Source organism: Agelaius phoeniceus (genome assembly GCF_051311805.1).
Source record: "Agelaius phoeniceus isolate bAgePho1 chromosome W unlocalized genomic scaffold, bAgePho1.hap1 SUPER_W_unloc_2, whole genome shotgun sequence".
Taxonomy (NCBI): Eukaryota; Metazoa; Chordata; class Aves; order Passeriformes; family Icteridae; genus Agelaius; species Agelaius phoeniceus.
In genome coordinates this window covers 5,732,485-5,759,097 of record NW_027509867.1, presented here as the reverse complement: position 1 = coordinate 5,759,097, position 26,613 = coordinate 5,732,485, and the positions used below count along the sequence as shown (strand labels likewise).

General features: G+C 51.1%; 2 protein-coding genes across 2 annotated transcripts in view; both read right to left on the bottom strand.

Annotated features, from left to right (window-relative positions):
- The window catches only part of LOC143692679 (uncharacterized), a 468,458-nt gene that overhangs the window by 111,637 nt on the left and 330,208 nt on the right, over window positions 1-26,613 (bottom strand). Inside the window, exon 6 of the mRNA XM_077172924.1 lies at window positions 12,029-12,616. Within this exon, the coding sequence (XP_077029039.1) occupies window positions 12,029-12,616 (588 nt within the window). The remainder of the gene's footprint in view (window positions 1-12,028; window positions 12,617-26,613) is intronic.
- On the bottom strand, window positions 696-1,628 carry LOC143692587 (olfactory receptor 14J1-like). Its single transcript, XM_077172837.1, has one exon. It carries the CDS (start codon window positions 1,626-1,628, stop codon window positions 696-698), a length of 933 nt encoding a protein of 310 aa, XP_077028952.1.

Sequence of the window (26,613 nt, the reverse complement as noted above, 5' to 3'; positions counted from 1 at the left end):
CCGTCTGCCCCAGGGCCCTTGCAGAGCCCCAGCCATGCTGTTTGCCCCCAGCCTGCCCACGGCCAGCCTGGGGCTGCTCACGGGGGTTTCTGTGCTGAGCATTGGCCTGGCCGTGTTCTTGAGAGAGCCTGGGCAAGGAGCCTGGAGCCCCCAGGGCCTGGCCTGAGGCGTCAGCGCTGCCCCAGCAGTGCCCATGGCCTGTCCCTGCTGCAGCCCCGGCACTGCCACCCCCAGGGCTGTGCCCGGCCCCGAGAGCACTCAGGCCCTGCAGCAACACCAGGGCCACCAGGGCAGTGGGGCAGGGCCACGGCAGCAGCACTGGCAACACCAAGTGCTGCTGCTGCTGCTGCTGGGCACAGCTGCTGGGCCAGCACTGATCTGCCCCAGCTCTGCACACTGACATTGCTGCTGCAGCTCCAGAGAAGGCAACACAAGGGCATCTCTGCAGAAAACTCTGCTGGGAGAGATCCTTTAGTTCATTTAAAGCCACCAAGAGCATAACCCCTCATTGACACAGTCTGTGGCCACAGGGAAGGTGGAGAGAAACAAAATGAGAAATGGAACAAACAATTACATTTATTTGTAGATAATATGAAAAAACTAAAAAAAAAGAAAAAGAACTTCCAAAATGAAACCAACAAGAAGTATGAAAGATTAATTTTATTACAAGTGATATGCAGAAATTGGCCAGCAGTTTAATGTTTCCGAAACCATTCAGAGATCGTTCTCCACACTGCAGCTTTGAGCTCCTGGTTCCTCAGGCTGTAGATGAGGGGGTTCAGGGCTGGAGGCACCACTGAGTACAGAACTGACAGGGCCAGATCCAGGGATGGAGAGGAGATAGAGGGGGGCTTTAGGTGAGCAAAGATAATAGTGCTGAGGAACAGGGAGACCACAGCCAGGTGAGGGAGGCAGGTGGAAAAGGCTTTGTGCCGTCCCTGCTCAGAGGGGATCCTCAGCACAGCCCTGAAGATCTGCACATAGGAGAAAACAATGAACATGAAACAACCAAGTGCAAAAAAGGCACTTACAGCAAGAAGCCCAAATTCCCTGAGGTAGGATTTTGAACAGGAAAGCTTGAGGATCTGTGGGATTTCACAGAAGAACTGGACCAGGACATTGCCATGGCACAGGGGCAGGGAAAATGTATTGGCCGTGTGCACGAGAGCAGTGAGAAAGGCACTGGCCCAGGCAGCTGCTGCCATGTGGGCACAAGCTCTGCTGCCCAGGAGGGTCCCGTAGTGCAGGGGTTTGCAGATGGACACGTAGCGGTCGTAGCACATCACGGTCAGGAGGAAATACTCTGCTGAGAGGAAGACCAGAAAGAAAAAGAGCTGAGCAGCACATCCAGTGTAGGAGATGTTGCTGGTGTCCCAGAGGGAATTGTGCATGGCTTTGGGGACAGTGGTGCAGATGGAGCCCAGGTCAGCGAGGGCCAGGTTGAGCAGGAAGAAGAACATGGGCGTGTGCAGGTGGTGGCCGCAGGCTACGGTGCTGATGATGAGGCCGTTGCCCAGGAGGGCAGCCAGGGAGATGCCCAGCAAGAGGCAGAAGTGCAGGAGCTGCAGCTGCCGTGTGTCTGCCAATGCCAGCAGGAGGAAGTGCCTGATGGAGCTGCTGTTCGACATTTGCTGTGCCTTGGCATGGGGACCTGTTCATTGAGAAAGGACAGTGAAGAGTTAGGGGAGATACCTGTAACCAAAATCAAAGCCATTTCCCATACAGCCTCTTCTGTAACTCACATGGACATGGTTCTTTGTTTTAGAGTTCTAGAGTTTTCTTTTTAAGCTGCCCCCATGTCTCTCCTGGTATTCTAGGATATCAGAAACCCTCAGCATTTCTGCTGCCCTCTGGTAGAACAGAGTGAGTTCACTGAGGAAAGATGGTATGTGAAGACTGTTGGGAGATGGTCTCTCACTTGAGTCTCTCTGGAGTTTTTCTGGGCTTTCACTTTTCACAAATGGAGGATGTTCACACTCCCAAGTTTTCTGTAAAGATCAACAGGTACTGCTTAGAGCAGATGGATCCAGCTCAGCCCAGCTCCACTTTTGTTGCCAAGGACTCACGTTGCTCATTTCACCAACCCAGCAACATTTTCAGTGTCACAACACCTCTGCCTTTCCCCATCAATCTTATAACTCAGAGATGCTCTAGGACAGGTTTGCACCCTGGATTGGAGCTCCCAGCTCGGACTGAAATTTCAGGGAGACTCCCAAGTGTCCTTCTGATGGCATTGGATTGAGGGAGATGCAGCTCCTTCCCTGGCTGCACTGACAGCATTGCCCAGAGCTGGGCACTGGGGACAGCGTCACCCTGAGCCAGCTGTGCCCCTGCCAGAGCCCCCAGGGCCAGGCAGCTGCTCCCAGCCCTGTGCTCTGCAGAGGGAACTGGGCCCGGGGCTGCAGAGCTGCCCCACGGCTCTGCTGCAGCTCTGCCTGCACAGGAGGGGCTGCACGCCTTGGAGCCCCGGCCCTGAGGGCAGAGGCTTGGCTGGGGCACAGGAGGGAGGGGGCTTCTTCAGAGGGAGGGGCTGCACTGCAGGGGCTCCTGTGGGCATCTCTAAACTCTCCCTGCCACAGCATTGCTGGGCTTTGTTTTCTCTCATTGCCTCATCTTCTCTCTGCTTCTTGCAGATTTTCCTCCTGCAGGTGTTTCCCTGTGCCTGATCTCTCCCTGCCAGCACTCACAGCCCCCAAATCTCTGTGCACTCTCCTTGGCCTGACAGAACCCTGCCTGTTTGCAGGGCACTGGCTGGGGGCAGGTTCTGTTTGCAGCTTGGAGAAAGGACAGCTCAGACTGAGCCTGATGGCTCCAGCAAAGGTGATGCTGCTGCTGTCCATGGGCAGAGTGGCTGAAAGCACATTAGGGATCTCCTACTGATCACTAAAAGAAACAGTTTGGATGTCTCAGGCACGTGTCAAAATTAATAATTATAATTCATAATCAACCTTTATACTTATCCCCCCCTCTCTGCCATTGTCCAATAGTAGGAAACTGAATACAAAGTCTTTAAAGGTTTCCTCATTTTTTACAAAGTCCTTGTCTTGGAAATATTCTGTGACTGATCAGAACCCCTCAGCATGTCAGAGTTTCATGAGCATTTCACCTCCCTTGCACCAGAAATACTCAGAGTTGTACTCACAGGCTCTGCAGGCATTGGGATGTTCCAGCTTGAGGAGATGGCTCCAGGAGCTGCAGCTGCATTGTCCTGCAGCCAGAGGTTCCTGTGCCAAGGGCTGGCAGTGATTGTGCCCCAGGCACTTCTCAGCCCCTTCCCAGCCCTGACTGATTGAAGCTCTCTGTGCCTCTGTGCTGTGCCCGGGCTGGCTGCAGGCAGTGCCCCAGCCCTGCTGGGCTGGCACAAGAGCTGCTCATCCAGAGAAATGTGCTTTTGAAGCTCTTCTTGGTGACCAGGAGCTGCCTCTGTGCCAGGAGCCCAGCCCAGCTCAGCAGCACAGACACAGCACAAGGACTTTAATCAGCCTCTGGGGCTTTGTACTCAGGCCCTGAACATCAGTCCCTGAAAGGGAGATGAAGAAACCTCCGCAGAACTCCAAGGCAGAATCCAACTCCAAAGTTTCTTGGACTTTTAATGGGTCCCAGAGAGGGACAGGACTGAGCAAGTGTCCCCAGGCCCCAGGCAGAGCAGAGAACTGCAGGCAGTGATGACAGGTGGGGACAAAGAGAAGCCAAGTCTTGGTGCCCTGGGGCACAGCAGGGTCTGTGCCAGCAAGGGCTGGGAGGAGACACCTTGTGCTGAGGCCCTGGGGCCTCCTGGCACAGCCCCAGCCAGGCTGGGCACTGTCAGCCCCTTGTGCTGCCCTCAGCATCCCCCCCTAGCCCACATCCCAGTGGCCTCAAGGATCTGCTGCAAGGAGTCCCTGGGGAGCCTTGCTCAGCAATGGCCCTGGGGGCTCCTTCATGCTCCCTGCAGGGACTGCAGCTTTTTCAAAGGACTTTGGCTTTGGCTTTTGCCTTGCAGTCTCTGAGAGGTTTGTGCAATCATGGCCTCCAATTATCTGCTTTAATTAGTCCCTTGAGAGCCTTTATCAGTAATGACACTCAGTGGGCTCATTAATGCTTCAAGGTACTTCAGTTATTTTAAGGTATTTGGTGTTGCCCTTTTGATACAGACTCTGTGATAGATTTGTGCAATCATGGTCCCAATTATCTCCTTTAATTAGTCCCTTGAGAGCTTTGTACTTACACTCAGTGGTGCTCACTAATGCTTTAAGATACTCAAGGTTTTTAAGGCACTTTGGATTTTCCTTTCAACTCTGAATCTCTGAGAGGTGTTTTTTCCAATTCTGGCCTCCAATTTTCCCCTCCAAGGAGTCCATGAGGAGCCTGTGTTGGGGATGGACCTCAGAGGGACCCATTCATGCTTTGAGACACTCTGAGTTTTTCCTCTGACTTTGACTCTTGGAAAGGTTTGTGCAATCTCAGGCCCTGAGGTTCCAGGGCTCAGCTCCAAATGCACCACGGGGCTCATTAGGGTCAAGCAAGTCCTGACACACCATGGCTCTGCCTTGATTTCCCTTGGCTCTGGAGCGTTTATTAGGCAGATTTCCTTTTACAGTTGTGAAGAAATATTTCAATGAGCTTCTAAGAGATAAGTAATCCTATTTTAAAGAGTGAATTTTATTACTGTTCTCTTTAGAGAAGAGCTGATTGCAGCTTTCTGTGATTTATATTGATGTAGGGCCACTCCTAAGGAGGTCTCACCAGGTCAGAGAAGTTTTACCTTGAGAGTTGACCCAGTGTGGACAACCTTGCCCCACATTCCCCAACCTCATGTGAAAACCAATTTTCACTTTCAAAAATTTAAAATATCAAGATCTTATCAAAATACAACAGAAGACTCAGTAAAGAAAATAACACAGGGCCGGGAGCAAAGGATTTTTCATGGTGTGCTCATTTACAAAATGGCTGTTCTGTCTTTTATACCTCTGGCCCCTCCCAAAGTCTTGTCAATCGACTCCTTCTTCACTGTCCAGTGGTGGAGATCACTGTCTCACACCTTGATTGGAGGTCAGGTGTCACAGACATCTTTTCATGAAAAATCCTTTCTTTAGGATTTTTCCTCCTGAGAAGCTGAGAGGCTTCAGGAACAAAATGTAAACAATGGTTATCTGCTGCTGTGGAATGCAACAGGTGGATCTGTGATTGGTCTCATAGAGTTGTTTCTAATTAATGGCCAATCACAGTCAGCTGGCTTGGACTCTCTGTAAGAGACAGAAGCTTTTGTTATCATTCCATTCTATTCTTAGCTTAGCTAGCCTTCTGATGAAACCTTTTCTTCTATTCTTTTAGTGTAGTTTTAATGTAATATATATCATAAAATAATAAATAAACCTTCTGAAACATGGAGTCAACATTCTCATCTCTTCCCTCATCCAAGAACCCTTGTGAACATCACCACAGTCAGGTGCTGCCATAGGAACAAGCCAACCCTCCCAAATGCCCCAAATACTGAGGCCATCCTGTGATAGCAATGCAAGGGGGAGGGGAAGGATAATTATACATCTAAAAAACTTCTCCTAACATGTATTTAATATCCAGCCTTTAGTTGTGAGAGTCAACCATAGGATTGCGCATCTATAACAAGCCCCCTTTTTCTTTTTCTGTAAGTCATTTTGCTCAAACAGTTAAGTACAAAGTTTTCTCTCTCTCTTGAATGAGTCATACGAGCATCTGTTGATTTGGGCAAGAACAGTGGGAACGGGAGAAAAAAAAATCTCAGGTTTTCCTTAGACACACTTATTTGGAATGGACAAAAGGGCATCCCAGAGGTCCAGTGTGGCTTTGACTCCCATCTACCGTGCCTGTGTGGCTGCTACCCATAGTTGGTGCATCTTAGGGGTGAGCACAGAGGCCAACTCGGTCCTGCCCTCCAGTCCCTGTTGAATTAAAAGACAACTGAGGAATGACAGAGGTCTGGAATGGCCTTTTGTCCCTACCTGACCATGCCTATGGGGTTGCGACCCACAGCAGGGCTATGGAGCCTTCTTGGTAGCAAACAAAGGGGCCAACCCGGTCTTGCCTTCCTTCCTTTGTCTTATTTTCTTAAAGAAGCTGTCCCATTACCTTTTACAGTCTGTTGTGTACTTCTCCTCAACAGATGCTGGTAATTCTCACCCATGAAAACAGGAAGACAGTTCCCGAGCTGGTTGGTGGAAGCTTGACTCTACTTTTTGGGCGTCTTGGTGTTTTTCTGGTTGTCTCTCAGTCTCTGCTTGAGAGTCAATCTTGTTTCACCCAGCCTGGATGTTACAGTCCACTCTTTGGGTTCTTCTCCTGGGCCTTTGACTCTGTTGCCATGAGTCCATCCCCGCTCTGCAGCTCGCACGGCCGATTCGGTGGTGAGCAGTGCCTGAAAGGGACCTTCCCACTGAGGAGTTAGAGGCTGATCTCTCCATGGCTTAATCATCACCCAATCCCCAGGATTAATATTATGGATTCTGAAATCCAGGGTGGTAGTTTGAGGAATTGCCCCTTTATGTCTTACCCCTTCTAAGGTTTGTGCTATAGACATCACTTATTTCTTGGCATTGGCTTCCCCTTCCTCATAGGTGGCAGCCTTCTGGGGTGAGGTCAGGAAGGGAAACCCAAACATCATTTCATAGGGTGACACCCCCAGATCTGACTGGGGTTGGGTTCTAATTCTTAATAAGGCCAAAAGGAGACATTTTATCCATGACATTCAGGTTTCAATCATTAGCTTAACTAGAGCTCTTTTAAGAGTTTCATTCATCCTCTCTACATGACCAGAACTCTGTTGATGCCATTGGGTGTTTAATTCCTATTTTACTCCCAGGGCCTGAACAACTTTCTGTAATATCTTCAATGTTAAATGAGTTCCCCAGTCTGAATCAATCCTGTTTGCCATCCCATACTGGGGAATAATTGATTCTAGAAGTGTTTTACTCACAACATTGGCATTTACTTTCACAGTGGGTACCACCTCTACCCAATGAGTCACGTGATCTACTATCACTGGCAAAAACTTCCACCATTATACCTGGGGAAGCTCAGTAAAGTCTACTTGGATGTTTTGGAAGGGTCATAAGGCCAGTTCTTGCCCTTCCCTGGGTGTTTTCCTCATGATTTTCTTATTCACTTGTTGACATACCACACACTGTTCAGTTACTTGCTTAGCAATTCTGAAAATTCCTGTGCATCCCCAATTCCTTAGAAATTGATCAGTTAGCGCTTGTGTACCCCAATGTGTTGTTCCATGTATGCATTCTAGCATTTTCCTGGCAAAGGGTTTATTATTATTTCCTTCCATCTGCTCATTTCCCTTTGTTATCTTTCTCGGCTCCTATTTTAAGGAGTTCTTCCTCTTCTGTCCCACTGAATACAGGGACTTTTTGCATTTTTCTCATGGGGGTTAATACTATTATTAGTTTTTCTGTCCCTGATTCAGTTGCATTTTTAGCTTCTAAACTGTCTAAATTGTTCCCTTGGTCCCCTTTTTGATGTCCTTCAACATATACCACCACTACTTCCTCTGGTAATTGTAAGGTTTCTAACTCTTCTTTTTTCATGAATCAGTCCCTTTCCCTTTGAAGTGAATAGTTCCCTCTCCTCCCAATTTTTCCAAAGGTATGCACCACTCCAAAAGCGTATTTTCGGTCTGTATATATTTTTTCCCCTTTTCCACGCTAATATTTCCAGAGCTCGCTTTAGGGCATACAACTCACACCTTGGGCTGACCAGTTGGAAGGTAACTTTCCCTTTTCTATGGCCACCATCCCTTCACGCACTATAGCGTACCCCCTGTGTCCCTTTATTACCCATGAAGATCCATCGATGTTCAGTCATTTTCCACCTTGGAGTGGTTGAGCTGTTAGGTCCTCTCTTACTTTAGTTTGATAGTTTATAACATCTAGGCAATTATGTATTAGTTCCTCATCTGGTTCTCCATACAAAAACTGGGCAGGGTTGAGTTGGTTACTCATGATCAGCTCTAAACCATTATCGATTAAGATGGCTTCATACTTTAGCACTCGGGAATCAGTGAGCCATTTCTCAGTATTTTGGCTCAGGATACTGCTTACTGAGTTTGGGATATATATCTTCAGTTTTCTCCCAAAGGGTAATTTTTTGCTTTCTGCTATGAGTAGGGCAGTCACTGCCACAGCCTGAATGCAGGTTGGCCACCCCCAGCTGACAGGGTCTGGCAGTTTTGATAAACAGGCCACTGGTTTCCTGGATCCTCCCCAGTCCTGGGCTAACACTCCATGTGCTACCCCTCTTTCTATATCCACAAACAGACAGAAGGGTTTGTCTAAGGCAGGAAGATTCTGTGCCAGTGCACTGACTGATTTTTGCTTTAAAGCTTCAAACTTTTGTTCATTGTCTTTTTCCCACCTAATCTCTTCCACTAACTTTTCATACAAGAACTGGATGGACTGCATGTATCCTTCAGTCCATAGCCTACAATATCCCAACAGGCCTAAAAACCTTCTGACTTCCCTCTTAGTTTTTGGCAGTGGGAGTGAGACTATCCCTGTAATTCTCTCAGGGTTCAGCCGCCAGCTCCCTTGACAAATCACATGTCCTTGGTATTTTACTTCCCTCTCTACAAAATCAAGTTTCTCTTTTAATATCCAAAGTCCTTGGTCCCCCAGAAAATTTAACAACACTATGGTGGATTCCCAAACTTCTTTTTCTTCCTGTCCTGAGAGAAGCAAATAATTTACATATTGGATGAGCTTTATCTCAGGTTTGATGGAGAAGAGTTGTAGTACTTCTCCTAGGGCATGACTGAAGAGGTTTGGGGATTCGGAAAACCCTTGGGGTAACCCAGTCCATTGAAGCTGTTGCTTCCTCCCAGAATCGAGGTCTTCTCATTCAAAGGTAAATATATCCCACTTTATCCTGCCAGTGGGCACACCCAAAAAGCATCTTTTAGGTCTATCATGCTAAACCACTGGTGTTCTGGGGGGATATTATTCAGTAGTGTATAGGGATAAGGCACTACTGGGTAAGGATTCACTGTTCTTTTGTTCACTTCTCTCAAATCTTGGACAAGCCTGTAAGTCCCATCTGACTTCTTTACTGGTAATATGGGTGTATTATGGGGGGACATACATGGTTCTAAGGTCCCTTCCTCAAGCAGGTCCTGGATCAGTGGCTGCAGTCCTTGTCTCCCTTCCAGGGAAAGTGGATATTGTTCTACCCAAACTGGATGGTTCTCATTAACTATTTTTATTACTATAGGTTTCATGTTCAATTTATCTTGGTTTTTTGGTTTTGCCCACACCATCTCATGAATTTTCTCCTCATCTTCTTCCCTTAATTGGAGAAGCTTAACTATCACTTACCCTTACTCTAGAAGCACTCCAATGTCAAACTGCACCTGTAAATCCTGTCCTAATAAATTTCACCCTGCATCTGGAACTAATAGAACATCCCTGGTTCCCATTTTCTTTGTTCCCTCAAACTTTATTTGCTTTACAAATGAGGCTTTGAACCCTTTCCCTTTAGCACCTACTACTTGCACAGTATCTTGACTCTTTCTGCACCCCTTTGGGATTCTACAAACACAAGTTCTTTCAGCCCCTGTGCCTACTAAGAATTCAAATTCTTCCTCCTGGGGATCTATTTTTAAAGTTATCAAGGGCTCCTGATGGTATTCTGTCCCCAGGAGGTAGAGCCCCTGACACCCCAAGTCTTCCACTTCTCCTTTTTGCTCAGTCTCATAGACCCTCAGATCCTTTTCCTTCTGGGGGCAATTCTTACTTATATGCCCACTCTCTTTACAGGAAAAGCAAACTGGTCCTGGGTTCCCTTGTTTCCTAAATTCTCCTTTTTGTGTGGAGGCCCAGGGGCCTGCATCCTCCCTCCACCTATCTTCCCGCACTTGGAATCTCCCTCCCTTACCTGAGTTGTTCTTTGCATGCTGGTTTCCTTCCCTAATGGCAGTTACCATTACCTTTGATTTTGCCTTGGCCTTCACTTCATCCCTTTTTACATACACCTTCTGTGCTTCCCTTAAAAGGTCTTCTAACCTCCTTTCTTGCCAACCATCTAACTTTTCTAACTTTCTCTGTATAGCTGGCCAGATGTGAGTGACAAAATTTATCTTTAGTAAGATCTGTCCAGCCACCGTGTCAGGGTAAACCCCTGAATACTGCCTTATATTTTTCCTCAACCTTTCTAAACACTCTGTGGGGGTTTCTTTGCTCTTTTGCTGCTCATTGAAAGCCTCATGGGCATTTTGGTTAAGTGGAGCTGCTTCTTTGATGCCTCTTATAATCAATGTTCTATATTCCTCCATGTCTTGCCTCCCCCCAGTGCTGCTGTGGTCGCTGGCGGGGCGCACTATGGGCATTTTCAGATCCCCAGAAGGTCCTTGCACATGCTCCCTTTCCCATATTTGTATCCCAGCCGCTCGGATCATGTGTCTTTCTTCTGGTGTGAACAACATAATCATTAATGATTGCATTTCCTCCCATGTATAAATATTGGGCCCCAGAAACTGGTCTAACTGCTCTGTGGCGTCGTGTGTTTTAAAATGTTTATATGAGTTCAGTTGTGAAGTTGTTTATCCCTTCTATAAGTTAGAAATATGGTTTGGCCCTCGGTTCCCCCCGTGTACTTCCCTCATAATGGTTTCTCCCTAAGCTGGTTACCCCTTGTTTTCCCGCCAATGGCTTGTCCCTCAAGGTGACTGATCCCTTGATCCTTCCCTTTATGCCCTTATAAGTTTATTTCCTCCCTCCTGGTGCTGCCCACTTCCCCTGTCTATCATTGCAACCACCACTCTTTATTTCGAGAACCTTCCGTGTCAATCATCCCTTCCTCAATGTATGATTTGCCTCCAGAGGCTCTTCCCTCCCTTATGTAATCCTTATTGGTCCTGCTGTGTCCCACGCTCCTCCCCTGGTCTTCGTTAATTGGTCACCTTGAGTCTCCTCCTGTCACGCTCATTCCCATTATCAGTGCCTCCCTAAGCCGTCCTCCTCTGACACCCATCACTGGTCCCGCCTGGGAAATAGAGCACCTTGGCATCCACACGAGTGTGCACTCTCTCCTTCCTTTATCTCGGGACTTGGTAGCCACGCTCTCGCCTGTGCCCCCCAGGCCGCAGACAGCACCACTACCCGAGGGTTTTCGAGGAGAACCTGGGGGTGGCAGATCTTGTGCTCTCCTCCGGCCACGCACCGGGAGCAGCTGGCTGGCATCTGTCCAGCTCCTGTGGCCGCAGAGCAGGCTACAGGGAAAAAGCTTTTCCTGAGATCCAACCTGAGCCTGCCCCGACTCAGCTGCAGCCGCTCCCTCCACTCCTGTCCCTGGGCACCAGAGGGAAGAGGTTCCCACAGCCCCAGCCAGGGACCTGCTCCCAAGGCTGCTGCCATGGCCACCAGGGCTGCCACCAGCTGGGATGCTCGGTTTCCACGGGCCGGGCTTCAGGAATGGGATTCTCCAATTTCCTGCTCCCGCTAAAACCGCGCTGCCCTCGCTGCCCTCCCGCCTCCCATGGAAAGCACAAAAGGCAAAGATCCCAGGCTAGGAGAAGAACAATTTATTGGGAACAGCAACGAGATAAGGAAAAAAGGGAACAGAAACAATATTGATAACAGAAGGGATCAATAAAACTGTTTACAGGGAAAACTACAACATCAACTAATGGCTCTCCCCAGTTTAGTATTTCCCCTCCCTGGAAAAGACACCCTTCTCCTCAGGAAGAGAGAGAGAGAGAGAGTCCCTTTCCTGGCCCTGGCAATGTTCTCAGGTGGGAGTGAATGTAATGACAGGGCCATTGCCAGACCCTCATGTTCTTCAATCCAAAATCATGTAATTGGCAGGGCCAGGAAAAGGTACAGGTGTCTTCCCAGCATGGATCAGAGGGAAAATGGATCTCCAGGGCTTTTCCCAATATAGATCCTCCAATGGGGGATGAAGCTGGAGCAGTGCACGAAGCTCCTCCTGCACTTGGGGCATTTGTAGGACTTCCCTTACTGGTGTCTCTGTTGGTGTTTGGTCAGGTCGGAGCTCTGGGTGAAGCTCTTCCCACACTGGGGACACTCGTAGGGCCTCTCCCCAGTGTGGATGCGCCGGTGCCTGATGAGGGTGGAGTTGCGCTTGAAGCCCCTCCCACAGTCAGGACAGCGGAAGGGCCTCTGCTCCGTGTGAATGCGCTCATGCAGGCGGAGATTTGAGCTGGTCTGAAACCTCTTCCCACAGGTGGGACACTCGTAGGGCCTCTCCCCAGTGTGGATGCGCTGGTGCCTGATGAGGTGGGAGTTGCGCTTGAAGCCCTTCCCACAGTCAGGGCAGAGGAAGGGCCTCTCCTCTGAGTGAATCTGCTGGTGCCTGGCGAGATCAGAGCCGGTGTGAAACCTCTTCTGACACTCAGGACACTCATAGGGCCTCTCCCCAGTGTGGATGCGTTGGTGGTTGATGAGGGCAGAGCTGCAGCTGAAGCCCTTCCCACACTCCCCACACTCGTAGGGCCATTCCCCAGTGTGGATCATCTGGTGGCTGATCAGGGTGCTGCTCTGCCTGAAGCTCTTCCCACACTCCAAGCACTTGTGGGGCTTCTCCCCATTGTGAAGCTGCTCATGGACCACCACCTCTGAGCTCTGGCTGAAGCTCTGTCCACCTTCCTGGCTCAGGGTGGGTCTTTCCTCCTCAGAGCACCCTGGGCTGGGTTTTGAGCCCCTCCTTCTGTGGGATCTCTGGGGCTTTTCCTCCACGTTGGAATTCTGCAGTGTGGAGCCATTTAAAATGGCCTCTTCCACGAGATTCTGCTGTGGGGATTTGTCCTCCCTGGTCTCCATCCTCAGCTTCTTCCCTGGGGGAGGCAGGACAAGGAGAGGATGGGATTTGCCTCCATGCCAGCGGGAAGGGGAAGGAGATCCCCCCAGTGCATCCCCAGCAGGACGGGGTTGGCAGCAGGGTTGTCCTGCAGCCGGGGGCCGTGCTGGGCTGGGAGATGGAGCAGGAGAGAGGGGGAAAGGGGCACTGACTGCCTCCTCACCTGCCTGGGGCTCCTGGAGCACCTTCTTCTTCCTCACAGCCTCCTCCTCCATCTGGCCAAGTTTAAGGGATGGAAAATCCTGTTTTGAGAAGAAAACAAGGGATAAGTATATTGAATTTTGTACTGGTTTGAAGGCAAACCTGGGGAGAGTCTAAACCAGGATTACAATTTAATAAGAAAATTTAGATCAAGGCAATGATACAGAAACACTGCCTTAAACTGACAGAGTCAGGATATAACCTGACACCCTGTTGCTGGTGAGGGTGGTGGCTGCAGTCCCATTAAATGGTGGCTGCAGTCCTGTTGGAGTGATGAACGTGATTCTGTCCAAGCAGTGATCCTGTAGAAGGGTCTGGTCTTCCTCTGAAGGTCCAGTGGTGGTTCTGGAGCTCTTGTCCTCTGGCAATCCAGTAGGCAAGCTGCTCCTGGTGTTGCAAGGCTCAGCTTATATGCAGGTAGGAATGCTTGGATCCTCCCCCTGGGCGGAGCATCCCACAATGGGAGGATGGAATTTGATCAGTCCTGCAGTGACACTCAATGGCCCATTCCCAGAAGATATCTCCCCTGGAGGGCGTTATCAGGGCTGAGTCATGGAAGAGATCAAGAACACTGCCCCACCTGTTTCTAGCAGTTGATGAAGATGGGCATTGAAAACATGCATTTGGTTCCATCTTACATTGCAACCTGAAACAGTGGGGTAATCCCTGCTCAGGGGGTGAACACCACCCCCCTTACCCAAACTGGCTCAGGTGTAAAACCCCCACCCTGGGAAGGCCACACACACAGGGGACAATGTCACACTTGCCCTGCTCCAGGGCAAATGGCATCTCTCTAATATTTTCTTAACCAGATTGTAAAATTAGTTTGGCACAGTGAGTTCAGGGCACTGTTCTTTGACCCCAGTTGCCTTTGACAACAGCATGGTTCCTTCCTCTGAGGAGGTTGTGGGTCTCTCTGGAGGAACTCTTGGAAACTTGGATGCAGCTTCATCTGAGCGACCTATGGGAGAACTGATGAGGAAAATGGCTGTTGTGGGACTGGAGTGTAAAGAAAAGATTTTGTTGTCCCTCCTTGAAAAGTTTGTTAAAATCACTGGAGGAAATGGAGCAAATGATACCAGCAAGACTGACAAGGTTCATTCACCACATGGTGAGGAACACAAGGCTGCTAAAAGTCCCACAAGAAGCCCAGCTCAAGTAGCTAAATTCCCAAATAACTCCTGAATTCCTAGGCTTGGGTTTTTTGCCAAATGTGAGAATCATTATTCTCTTCATCCCTGTCACCTTTGTGACAGCTACACAGAGCTTCCACTTCCTTTTAATAATATCTGTATTGGGCCGAATTTGCACTTTTCTTTAATTGTAACCTGCCAGCAGCTGAGCTGGAGCTGTGCAGGAACCAAGGAAACTTGGAATTGCCCCAGAATTGCTTCTATTGTCAGCCGGTGCTGCGGCGGCCGTGGGGCAGAGGGGTGGGAAAGGGGGCTCCGGGGTGGCAGTGGAGGAAATGCCGGGCCCGGGGGCTGAGCACAGGGCTGAGCACGCAGAGATGGTTTTGTTCTTGCTGAGCTCGCACTGAGCCAAGGCCTGTCCTGCCCCTCATTCGGCCACGCTGGGGAGGGGCTGAGGGTGTGGGGGAGGTTGGGAGGGGACACAGCCAGGACAGGAGATCCCAGCTGACCCCAGGGATAGCCCAGACCATAGGACATCATGATCAGTGCATGAAGTGTGGGGAACAAGGAGGAAGGGGGCACATTTTCAGTGAGGGTTTTGTCTCCCCAGGTAACACTTAGGCAGGATTGGGCCCTGTTTCGCCAGTGGGCAGGGCCCGCACCAAAGACACAGACACCAACTTAACTTAAGGAACAGTGTAATTTAGATAATGCAAATTTGCAAAAAATTACAAAAATATTAGGTAGGCAAAGCAAATAATCATTAGTCAATAATTCTGAAAGAGAAGATGTTGAAATGAGTATCACACAACTGTCCATTTCTGGCTGCAGGCTCTGGAGATTCTATCTCTGCCTTCAATCAGGGTTGCATTCCCTAAAGAATCCTGGTACCAAATCCTGCTTTCCAAGGCTGGAACAGTGTCTCAGGTTTAGCTGGGTGTGTATTCAATTACCCTCTGTTAAAGCTGGGGCAATTATCATCTGTTAATTGAGCAGTTTACTTTATCTCTTCCGCATGGAATCCTCCCTCCAGGGAGATATCTTCTGTTAATGGGCCATTGAGTGTCACTGATAAAAATTCCATCATCCCATTGTGAGAAGCTCTGCCCAGAGGGAGGAGCCAAGCATTCCTACCGGGATATAATCTGAGAATGTGAACAACAGAGTCAGCCTTCTCCCACAAGATTCCCAGAAGAGCAGCTTTCAGCTCCACTGGATCTCAGAGGAAGACCAGGCCAATCGGCACCACAACTGGACCTTCAGAGGAAAACTCCACCCTTCTACAGGATCACTGCTCCAACAGAACCACACCTGTCCCTGCAGGAGCACTGCAGACACCATTTAACAGGAGTGCTACCAACACTCTGACCCACAGGGTGTCAGGTCGTATTCTGACTCTGTAAGTAGTTTTTAGTACTACTGCATTTGTATTTTTAATTTTCCTTCTGAAGAACTGTTATTCCTATTCCCATAGACTTTTCTTGACACCCCCTTGTTTTGAAAATTATAATTCCAAGTGAAGGGATTAAAATTTTCCATTTCAAGGGAGTCTCCTGCCTTCCTTAGCAGACACCTGTCTTTTCAAACTGACACAATGCCCAGGGACAGCCAGGCAGGTGAGGAGGAAGTCAGTGCCCCTTTCCCCCTCTCTCCTGCTCCATCTCCCAGCCCAGCACAGCCCCCGGCTGCAGGACAACCCTGCTGCCAACCCCGTCCTGCTGGGGATGCACTGGGGGGATCTCCTTCCCCTTCCCTCTGGCACGGAGGCAAATCCCATCCTCTCCTTGGCCTTCCTTCCCCAGGGAAGAAGATGAGGATGGAGACCAAGGAGAACAAATCCCCAAAGCAGAACCTCCTGGAAGAGGCCATTATAAATGGCTCCACGGTGCAGAATTCGAACGTGGAGGAAAAGCCCCAGAGCTTCCACAGAAGGAGGGGCTCAAAACCCAGCCAAGTGGGCTCTGAGGAGGAAAGATCCACCCTGAGCCAGGAAGGTGGACAGAGCTTCAGCCAGAGCATGGAGCTGGTGGCCCATGAGCAGCTTCACAATGGGGAGAAGCCCCACAAGTGCTTGGAGTGTGGGAAGAGCTTCAGGCAGAGCAGCACCCTGATCAGCCACCAGATGATCCACACTGGGGAATGGCCCTACGAGTGTGGGGAGTGTGGGAAGGGCTTCAGCTGCAGCTCCCACCTCATCATCCACCAACACATCCACAACAGGGAGAGGCCCTACGAGTGTCCTGAGTGGCAGAAGAGGTTTCGGAGAAGCTCCCATCTCCTCAAGCACCAGCGAATTCACTCAGAGGAGAGGCCCTTCCACTGCCCTGACTGTGGTAAGGGCTTCAAGTGGAAATACCACCTCATCAGGCATGAGTGGCGCATCCACACTGGGGAGAGGCCCTACGAGTGTCCCAAGTGTAGGAAGAGCTTCACTTTCAGCTGTAACTTGACCAGACACAAAGAGATTCACCGTTAAGAGAAGCCCTGCAAATGCCTCAGTTTCAGGAGGAGCTTCGTTCACTGCTCCAAATTCAGTCCTCCAGTGGAGGTCCCACATTGGGAAGAGCCCCGGTGATCCATGTTCCCTGTGATCCATGTGAGGAAGACACCTGTCCCTTTTCCTGCCCCTCCTAGTGACATGATGTGGCATTGAAAAACATGAGGGTCTGGCCATGGCCCTGTCATTACATTCACTCCCACCTCAGGTCATTGCCAGGAGCAGGAAAGGGACTCTCTCTCTCTCTCTCTCACCCCTGAGGAGAAGGGTGTCCTTTCCAGGAGGGGGAAATTGTGGCCAGGCAGACCCAGTGAGTTGTGTTTTAATTTTCCCTATAAACAGTTTTATTTATCCCTTGTGTTATCAGTATTGTTTCTGTTCCATTTGTTCCTTATCTGGTTGCTGTTCCCAATAAATTGTTCTTATCCCAGCCTGGGATCTTTGCCTTTTGTGCTTTCCATGGGAGGCGGGAGGGCAGCGAGGGCAGCGCGGTTTTAGCGGGAGCAGGAAATTGGGGAATCCCATTCCTGAAGCCCGGCCCGTGGAAAGCGAGCATCCCAGCTGGTGGCAGCCCTGGTGGCCATGGAAACCACCCCTGGCATGGGGTCTCCATGGAGCTGCCAAGGGACTGAGCATAGCAACAGGGGGCTGGTGATGGTTGCCATGGAAACTGGCCATAGCAACAGTGGACTGGTGATGGTTGCCTGCTAAGGATCAGATTTGTCACAGGCCCTCAGAGGGGTTCCATGGGGACTTTCCAAGAATCTCCAGGCTGTTCCAGAGCTGGAATGTCACAGGCAGAGACAGGGGCTCCATGGAGACCTCCCAGGGCTTTCTGGGGATGGTAAAGAGCCCTGTGGTCAGAGGCAGTCACAGCCATTCCACGGTGACATCCCAGGAGTCCCCAGGCTGCCAGAGAGCTGGGATGTCCCAGACACTCACATGGGTTCCTGTCATGGGCACAGTGGGAGCTTCAGGCAACATTTATTAGAGGAACTCCTGTTGGGTCACGAGGTGCAGAAACGATCCCCAATGCTCCCCATAGATCCCCAAATGTCACTGTTGAATCAGTGTTCTGTGGTTTCTTTCCAATGGAAAACAAGCATCCTTATCCTCCAGGTGTCCATGTCTGAAATTGGGATTCCACCTCCAAAATTCTGTATATCCAAGGGTTGCTCCCAGGCACAATCTGCCAGTACATCAAGCCTGGCTGGCCTTGGCCTCTGGTGACTGCCCCTGCAACACTGGGGCTGGGTCCTTCCCTTCCCATGGAGATCACTGGGACACCGTGGGAACCTCATGGAACGAAGGGGATGCTTGTGGCACCACTGGAGCCCATGGAACCAAGGAGCCATGGTGACACAGTGGGGCTTCATGGAACCCAGAGACCATTATGGCTCTGTGGGGCCTGATGGAACCATGGAGACCATTGGGACCCTCCAGGGCCTTGTGTCACCAAGGGGGCATTATGGCACCTCAGGGAAGCGAGGGACCATTGGGACAATGTGGGGCCCCATGGAACCCAGGGAACATGGAACAGGCCTGGCTGGTTTGGCTTCCCAGGGGTCCCCTGACAGGTCTGGCTGATGTTGCAATGTCAAGGGCCGCCTCTCATCAGCTCCTGGAAAACTGGGGCTCCGTGCTTTTCTTGCTATGGGAAAGAACCGCCCCCCTTTTCAGATGCCCATTGCCAAAATTGAAACTCTCCCTAAAGCAATTCCTATATGCAAGGATATCACTCAGAACAAAATCCTGCTTGCTCTGACTGGCCTTGGCCTCTGGTGGCCATTTCTCATCTGCCCCTGAAACACTGGGGCTCTGTTCCTTCCTTCCTATGGAAAGGAAACGGCTTTCAGGTCCAGAGACCCTGGCCAAAATTAGAATTTGGCCTCTCAATTCTGTATATCCAAGGACTGATCCCAGACAAAAGTAGCTAGGACAGACAGGTCAGGTTGGCCCTGTCCTCTGGTGATTTTCTTAGACACTGAGCTGAATGTTTTCATTTGAAAACACCTTGGAGAGGGCCCAGAGATCTCCCAAGGAGGGGTTTTGAGGCCTTGGGCACATGAGCACTACATATGGACAAAGGAGCTCTGTGCTCTGTGCTGTTGTGGTGGTTTTGCATCACGGAAGTGATGTTCTAAGAGAAGCTGCTATCAGTTTCATCTGTGTTTGACAAAAAAAATAATCAGTAATTATCTTTGAGAATTGACCATCTGTTAAACCACTAAGGAAAGTGTACACGCCTCTGTGAAGACACATGTTAAAGATGAGAAAGCCTGGGAGGGTCTCTTTCCCTTCTGGCTGGCACAGAGGTAACAAGGCTGACCCGGCCCCGTCTCAGCCAGGCCGGGCCGGGCGGCTCCTGCCGTGGGGCCGGGCCCCTTCCCAGGGACCCCGCCAGGCCCCATCGGCTGCCGGGCAGGGCCGGGGAGGCCGCGGGGCCGAGGCCGGGCCGGGCCATGGCTGCAGTTGGGAACATCTGGGCCCTGCTGAGCCCTGCCCCGCCGCCAGCCCGGGCCCAGCCAGGATCCGCCGGGCCCCAGGAGCAGCCCCGGGCCGGGCCGGCTCGGCCAAGATTCTGCCACCCTTGGGCTTCAGCCGCAAGCCCCGGGCAGGGGCAGGAGAAGCCATCGGCCCCCGGCCGTGCTGCTGCTGTGCTCTGGCCTGGCTGCTGAGATCCTGGCCCTGCCCCAGCGCGGCCCATCCTGACACAGCCCCAGCGCAGCCGCTGCAGAAACCTCCATTGTAAAACAGCTCCGGCCGCAAGCACCGAGCCCGGCCGGGGGCACGGAACCATCTGCAGGCCCCGGGTGAGATATAAACTCTTTCAGTGCTTCCATCCTCCCTCCAGTGAGAGAAAAGGACAAACTGCAGGCACACAGAGGAGCAACATGAAGACTCCGAGGTCACTGAAGGGGAAGTTTAGCCCCAGATGGAAGGGATGAGGAGATGCCTTGATCTTGGGGCTGAAATCGTCTTGTAAACCTATGGGGAAGGATGTAATTGATACATCAGACTCTCTTTTTCCCTATATGTAATTGAAAATATGGGTAGATGACTTGTTCAGCAAAAACCTCCATGCTAAAGTAAGCAAATGTTGAAGTAGCTGTGATCCCATGAGAAGTTTAAACAGAGAAAGAGAGAAGAGTAATGAGATCCTGTGCTATCAGGGAGAGAAGAAGAAGATCTCTGTTGTCAGAGATGAAGATGATTTCAGAAATAGATGAAGAGAATCTTTGCTCTTGAACAGCTCATCTTTAAACTCATACCCCATAAGTTGACATTGCCCATAAACACAGCTGTGGGGAAAGCTGTGAAAAATGGGAGGGACTTCACAATTGCAGATTTTCTGGGCACCTGCTATTCATGGGAATTGAGAGCCACGAGCGAACTTTTTCTTATGGAGAAGTCTCCATAGCATGAAAGAGAGACTCCTCTGCCTAAGTGAACTGAAGAAAGACTGTTCTAGATGGTGTAAACTGACTGAAACTTTCAGGTTTTGTCTCCTTACATTGTCAGTAAGAAAGAAAAGGTTATAGGGAAAGGAGAAGTGTTCGGATCCTTATTACTCTTTCTTCTATTTACTGGTAATAAACTTTTCTGTATACCCTTTTAAATTTTTGAGCCTACTTTCCCTTTCTCCTAATCCTATCTCACAGCAGGAAATGAGTAAATATATTCCAGTGAGTGCAATGGTAATTAGCCAACACGGATCCCACTGCACTAATAGATGCATTGGCAGAGAAATCTCAAATTAGCAAACCAATATCACTCCAGATACATTCCTGATAAACTGCATTAGAGCAGAGGAAAATCAAGGCAGAGCCATGGTTTGTCAGGACTTGCTGCAGCCTGATGAGCCCTGTGGTGCATTTGGAGCTGAGCCCTTGAACCTCAGGGCCTGAGAGGAGATTGCACAAACCTTTCCAGGAGTCAAAGTCAGAAGAAAACCCCAAAGTGTCTCAAAGCATGAATAGGTCCCACTGAGGTCCATCCCCAACACAGGCTCCTCATGGACTCCTTGGAGGAGACAATTGGAGAACAGGATTGACCAAAAACCTCTCAGAGTCTCAGTGTGGAAAGGAAATTCCAAACTACCTTAAAAATTTGACAAGCTCAAAGCCTTACTGAGCACCTCTGAGTGTCAGTACAAAGCTCTCAAGGGACTCATTAAAAATAATTGGGGCCATGATTGCACAAACCTCTCACAGAGCCTGCATCAAAAGGGAAACACCAAGTACCTTCAAATAACTGGAGTACCCTGAAGTATTAATGAGTCCCAATCAATGCTGAAACCGGCAGAGAATCTCCAGGGACTAATTACAGCAGATAATTGGAGGCCAAGTTTGCACAAACCTCTCAGAGACTGCAAGGCAAAAGCCAAAGCCAAAGTCCTTTGAAAAAGCTGCAGTCCCTGCAGGGAGCATTCAGGAGCCCCCAGGGCCATTGCTGAGCAAGGCTCCCCAGGGACTCCTTGCAGCAGATCCTTGAGGCCACTGGGATGTGGGCTAGGGGGGGATGCTGAGGGCAGCACAAGGGGCTGACAGTGCCCAGCCTGGCTGGGGCTGTGCCAGGAGGCCCCAGGGCCTCAGGACAAGGTGTCTCCTCCCAGCCCTTGCTGGCACAGACCCTGCTGTGCCCCAGGGCACCAAGACTTGGCTTCTCTCTGTCCCCACCTGTCATCACTGCCTGCAGTTCTCTGCTCTACCTGGGGCCTGGGGACACTTGCTCAGTCGTGTCCCTCTCTGGGACCCATTAAAAGTCCAAGAAAGTTTGGAGTTGGATTCTGCCTTGGAGTTCTGGAGAGGTTTCTTCAGCTCCCTCTCAGGGACTGATGTCCAGGGCCTGAGCACAAAGCCCCAGAGGCTGATTAAAGTCCTTGTGCTGTGTCTGTGCTGCTGAGCTGGGCTGGGCTCCTGGCCCAGAGGCAGCTCCTGGTCACCAAGAAGAGCTTCAAAAGCACATTTCTCTGGATGAGCAGCTCTTGTGCCAGCCCAGCAGGGCTGGGGCACTGCCTGCAGCCAGCCCGGGCACAGCACAGAGGCACAGAGAGCTTCAATCAGTCAGGGCTGGGAAGGGGCTGAGAAGTGCCTGGGGCACAATCACTGCCAGCCCTTGGCACAGGAACCTCTGGCTGCAGGACAATGCAGCTGCAGCTCCTGGAGCCATCTCCTGCAGCTGGAACATGCCAATGCCTGCAGAGCCCGTGAGTACATTCTCTGCTTGTCTCTTGTGCAGAGCAGCCAGGGGTGCCCAGGGCTGTCCTGCAGAGCAGGGTCCTGCAGCCCAGGGTGCTGTGCTGGGGCAGGGACTCTGCTGCCTGCCAGGGACAGCTCTCAGCCAGCCCTGGCAGCTGCTCCCAGCACTGGGGCACAAGATCTGGGTGGCAGGAGACAGCTGGTGATGCTTGGAAGTGTTCTCCTTGTGTGGGGAGGATGCTGCATTGTTCACGACTGCTCCCAGCATGGCATTTAACTCCAGAATATTTCCAAGTAGATTATACAGGGAGCACAGCAAGGGAGGACCTGAATAAAAGAGAAGCTCCTGATTTATTAATCTACTTCTCTAGGTTGCAAGGATGGGAAATTGCACACAGGTATTCATCCCTCAGTTCAGGTAGAGAATTTTTTTTTCTGAGATCTTAGAAAACCAGGCAGTGACCAAAATCAGCCCTTAGGGGCAGCATCAGTGTCCCTTTTCCAACAGCTCCTTAGGGTTTTTACCATGTTTCCATCAGAGCCTGCAGAGCCAGAGCTGCCCCTGGGCAGTGCCTGAGCTGGGAGGGCTCTGCAGGGCAGAGCTGAGCCCCCAGGGCTGGGCTGGGCTCTGGCAGCACTGGCAGGGCCCAGCCCTGGGCACAGGGAAGCAGCTGCTGGCAGGGACAGCTCCAGGCAGCAGAACCCTGGGCAGGCAGTGGGGGGAAAGTGCCCCCAGGCTGTGCTGGGATATTTCAAGTCCTCTCCAAACCCAACTATTCCATGATTACTTTTCTTACAGATCCCCATGCCAAGACAGCACAAATGTCCAACAGCAGCTGCATCAGGCACTTCCTGCTGCTGGCATTGGCAGACACGCGGCAGCTGCAGCTCCTGCACTTCTGCCTCTTGCTGGGCATCTCCCTGGCTGCCCTCCTGGGCAACGGCCTCATCATCAGCGCCGTAGCCTGCGGCCACCACCTGCACACGCCCATGTTCTTCTTCCTGCTCAATCTGGCCCTCGCTGACCTGGGCTCCATCTGCACCACTGTCCCCAAAGCCATGCACAATTCCCTCTGGGACACCAGCAACATCTCCTACACTGGATGTGCTGCTCAGCTCTTTTTCTTTCTGTTCTTCATTGGAGCAGAATTTTATCTCCTGACCATCATGTGCTACGACCGCTACGTGTCCATCTGCAAACCCCTGCACTACGGGACCCTCGTGGGCAGCAGAGCTTGTGCCCACATGGCAGCAGCTGCCTGGGCCAGTGCCTTTCTCAATGCTCTGCTGCTCACAGCCAATACATTTTCCCTGCCCCTATGCCATGGCAATGCCCTGGGCCAGTTCTTCTGTGAAATCCCACAGATCCTCAAGCTCTCCTGCTCACACTCAAACCTCAGGAGACATGGGCTTCTTGCTGTTAGTGTGTGTTTAGCATTTGGTTGTTTTGTGTTCATTGTTTTCTCCTATGTGCAGATCTTCAGGGTTGTGCTGAGGATCCCCTCTGAGCAGAGACGGCACAAAGCCTTTTCCACCTGCCTCCCTCACCTGGCCGTGGTCTCCCTGTTCATCAGCAGTGGCACCTTTGCTCACCTGAAGCCCCCTTCCCTGTCTTCCCCATCCCTGGATCTGGCCCTTTCAGTTCTGTACTCGGTGGTGCCTCCAGCCCTGAACCCTCTCATCTACAGCCTGAGGAACCAGGAGCTCAAGGCTGCAGTGAGGAGACTGATGACTGGATGTTTACAGAAACATTAAACTGCTGGCCAATTTCAGCAAATCACTTGTAGTAAAAGTTATCTTTGATCCTTCTTGTTCATTTAATTTTGGAGGTTCTTTTCCTTTGTTCTTGTATTTTTATATTGTCAACAAATAAATGTCAATCTCTGTGCCATTTCTCATTTTGTTTCTCTCCACCTTCCCTGTGACCACAGACCGTGTCAGTGAGGGGTTGTGCTCTCAGTGGCTTTAGAGGAACTAATTCATCTCCCAGCAGAGTTTTCTGCAGAGATGCCCTTGTGTTGCCTTCTCTGGAGCTGCAGCAGCAATGTCTGTGTGCAGAGCTGGGGCAGATCAGTGCTGGCCCAGCAGCTGTGCCCAGCAGCAGCAGCAGCAGCACTTGGTGTTGCCAGTGCTGCTGCCGTGGCCCTGCCCCGCTGCCCTGGTGGCCCTGGTGTTGCTGCAGGGCCTGAGTGCTCTCGGGGCCGGGCACAGCCCTGGGGGTGGCAGTGCCGGGGCTGCAGCAGGGACAGGCCATGGGCACTGCTGGGGCAGCGCTGACGCCTCAGGCCAGGCCCTGGGGGCTCCAGGCTCCTTGCCCAGGCTCTCTCAAGAACACGGCCAGGCCAATGCTCAGCACAGAAACCCCCGGGAGCAGCCCCAGGCTGGCCATGGGCAGGCTGGGGGCAAACAGCATGGCTGGGGCTCTGCAAGGGCCCTGGGCCAGACGGGAAGGAGCAGCAGAGCAGGGGCTGATCCATGCCCAGTGCACTGCACAGCCCAGGGCAGCATCCCAGAGCGTCCTCATGCAGCTGCCAACAACATCCCCCCTCTGCAGCCCTGGCCTCTCCCCCAGCTCACACAGGTGCCCCATCCTTGCAGGCACAGACACGGCAGCACTGCCTCAGCAGCCCCTGTTTGCATTGCACACAGCAGGGCCAGCACCCCCATGCTGTTGCTGTGGGGACATGAACCTGAGGGAGCACAAATGCCATCAGCCCCTGGGGCCAGCAAGGCCTGGGGGACACCAGGGAAACCACTCAGCTTTGTCCTGGCCTCTGCACTCAGCCAGAAAGTTTGTTCCCATCAGCTGGGAGTTTCCTGTGCCACTGCAGACGCTGTTGCTCAGAGCCAGGGCTGCCTGGCAGCCACCCCCAAACTGCCCTCAGCATTTTTTTTCCTTCACCTTTGCTTCCTTTACTCTTCCTGCTACAAATTTCTTCCCATTTCCCACCCCTGTTTCCTCCCCTGCCAACAGCCCATCTCTGTCCTCATCCTGCTGGCCACACTATTCCTGATCCAGGCCAGCAGCCATTGGCCTTCTTGGCCACCTGGGCACACTGCTGCCTCATGTCCAGCCTGCTGTCCATCAATCCCTTCAGGTCCCTTTCTGCCTGGCTGCTCTCCAGCCACTCTGTCCCCAGCCTGTAGTGCTGCAGGGGTTGTTGTGGCCAAAGAGCAGGACCCGGCACTGGGACTTGTTAAACCTCACCTTGTTGGATTTGGGCCTGGATCCAGCCTGTCCAGGGCCCTGTGCAGAGCCCTCCTACCCTCCAGCAGATCCACACTCACACCCAGCTTGGTGTCATCTGCAAATTTGCTGATGATGGACTCAATCCCCTCATCCAGACCATCAATGCAGATTTTGAAATCCACGCTGGCTGGCTCTGATCCCTGGGCCATCCTGTGGGTGCCCTGTGATGGCACTCAAGGTGATCTGTTCCATAACCTTGCCGGGCACCCAGGTCAGGCTGACAGGCCTGGAGTTCCCCAGCTCCTCCTTCCTGCCCTTCCTGGGGATGGGCTCACACTGGCACCTCCAGTGCTCTGGGCCCTCCCTGCTGAGCCAGGACTGATGGTAAATGATGGAGAGCAGCTTGGGGAGCTCATCCACCAGCTCCCTCATCCCCCTGGGATGGATCCCATCTGATCCCATACACCTGTGAGCACCTGAGTGGCTCAGCAGGTCAGCAGCTGCTTCCTCCTGGATTCCAGGGGGCTGTTTTGCTGCCTGTGTCCATCTACCAGCTCAGAACACTTGTTCTGAGGACAGCCTGTCCTAATACTGAAAATTGAGAGAAACAAGTGTAAAGTATCTCAGCCTTTTCCTTATTTTTAGTTACTGTATTCCCCACTGCACTCAAAAAAGAGTAGAGGTTCTCCTTATCTAATCGTTAGATAATAATTTATTTATAGAAACATTTTCTATTATTTTTCACAGAAGTGGCCAGGTTAAGCTCTAAATGAGCTTTCACATCTGAACTTTTCTTTCTGCATAACCTAACAACATTCTTAAACACTTCCTAAGTTGCCTGACCTTCTGTCAAAAGTTCATGCATCCTTTTCTTTCCCGAGCTCCCACAAAAGCACCATGTGGAGCCAGGCCAGTCCTTTTCCTCACCAGCTCATCGTTTGCCACACTGGGACAGGCTGCTCCTTCCCCCTTAAGATTACTTTCTTGAAATGTGTCCATCCTTCCTGGATCCCTTTGTTTTTAAGGGCTGTTTCCCTTAAAAAAATCAGTACCTGATTTGGTACTCCCCAGATCTGCATCCTGAACAGGCCAAAGTCTGCCCTTCCTAATTCCAGTGCAGAAGTTTTGTTGCTGCCCCTCCTTCTTTCACAGAACATTGAAAACTTGATTATTTCATGGTCACTGTGCCCCAGGCAGCCTCTGAGCCCCACATCTGCCCCCAGCCCTTCTCTGTTTGTGAACAGCAGCAGACAGAGCTTTCCTTGGCAGTGGCAGTGTCACCAAAAATTCAGTGAAACAGAAAACTCTTTTTAACCCCAGTGTAGCATTAAGAAGCAGCATTCTTTATTCAGCTGGATGCATGGGGGATAGCTCCTCCCAAAGCCCTGCAGGCTGAGTACAGGAAAGTTTCTGTTTATTTTCTGTATTTTGCACACACATCCATTGATTGTCCTGGACTAAACATACATCTGATAATCATTTCCCCAAAATCATTAACATATTTCCCCTCCCCTTTACCCATGTGTTCTTCTGTCCTGGGGGTCTCTCTGGTGGTCCCTG

Excerpts from the sequence above, each read along its gene's own strand:
- LOC143692587 (XM_077172837.1), bottom strand. The coding sequence starts at position 1,628 with ATGTCGAACAGCAGCTCCATCAGGCACTTCCTCCTGCTGGCATTGGCA.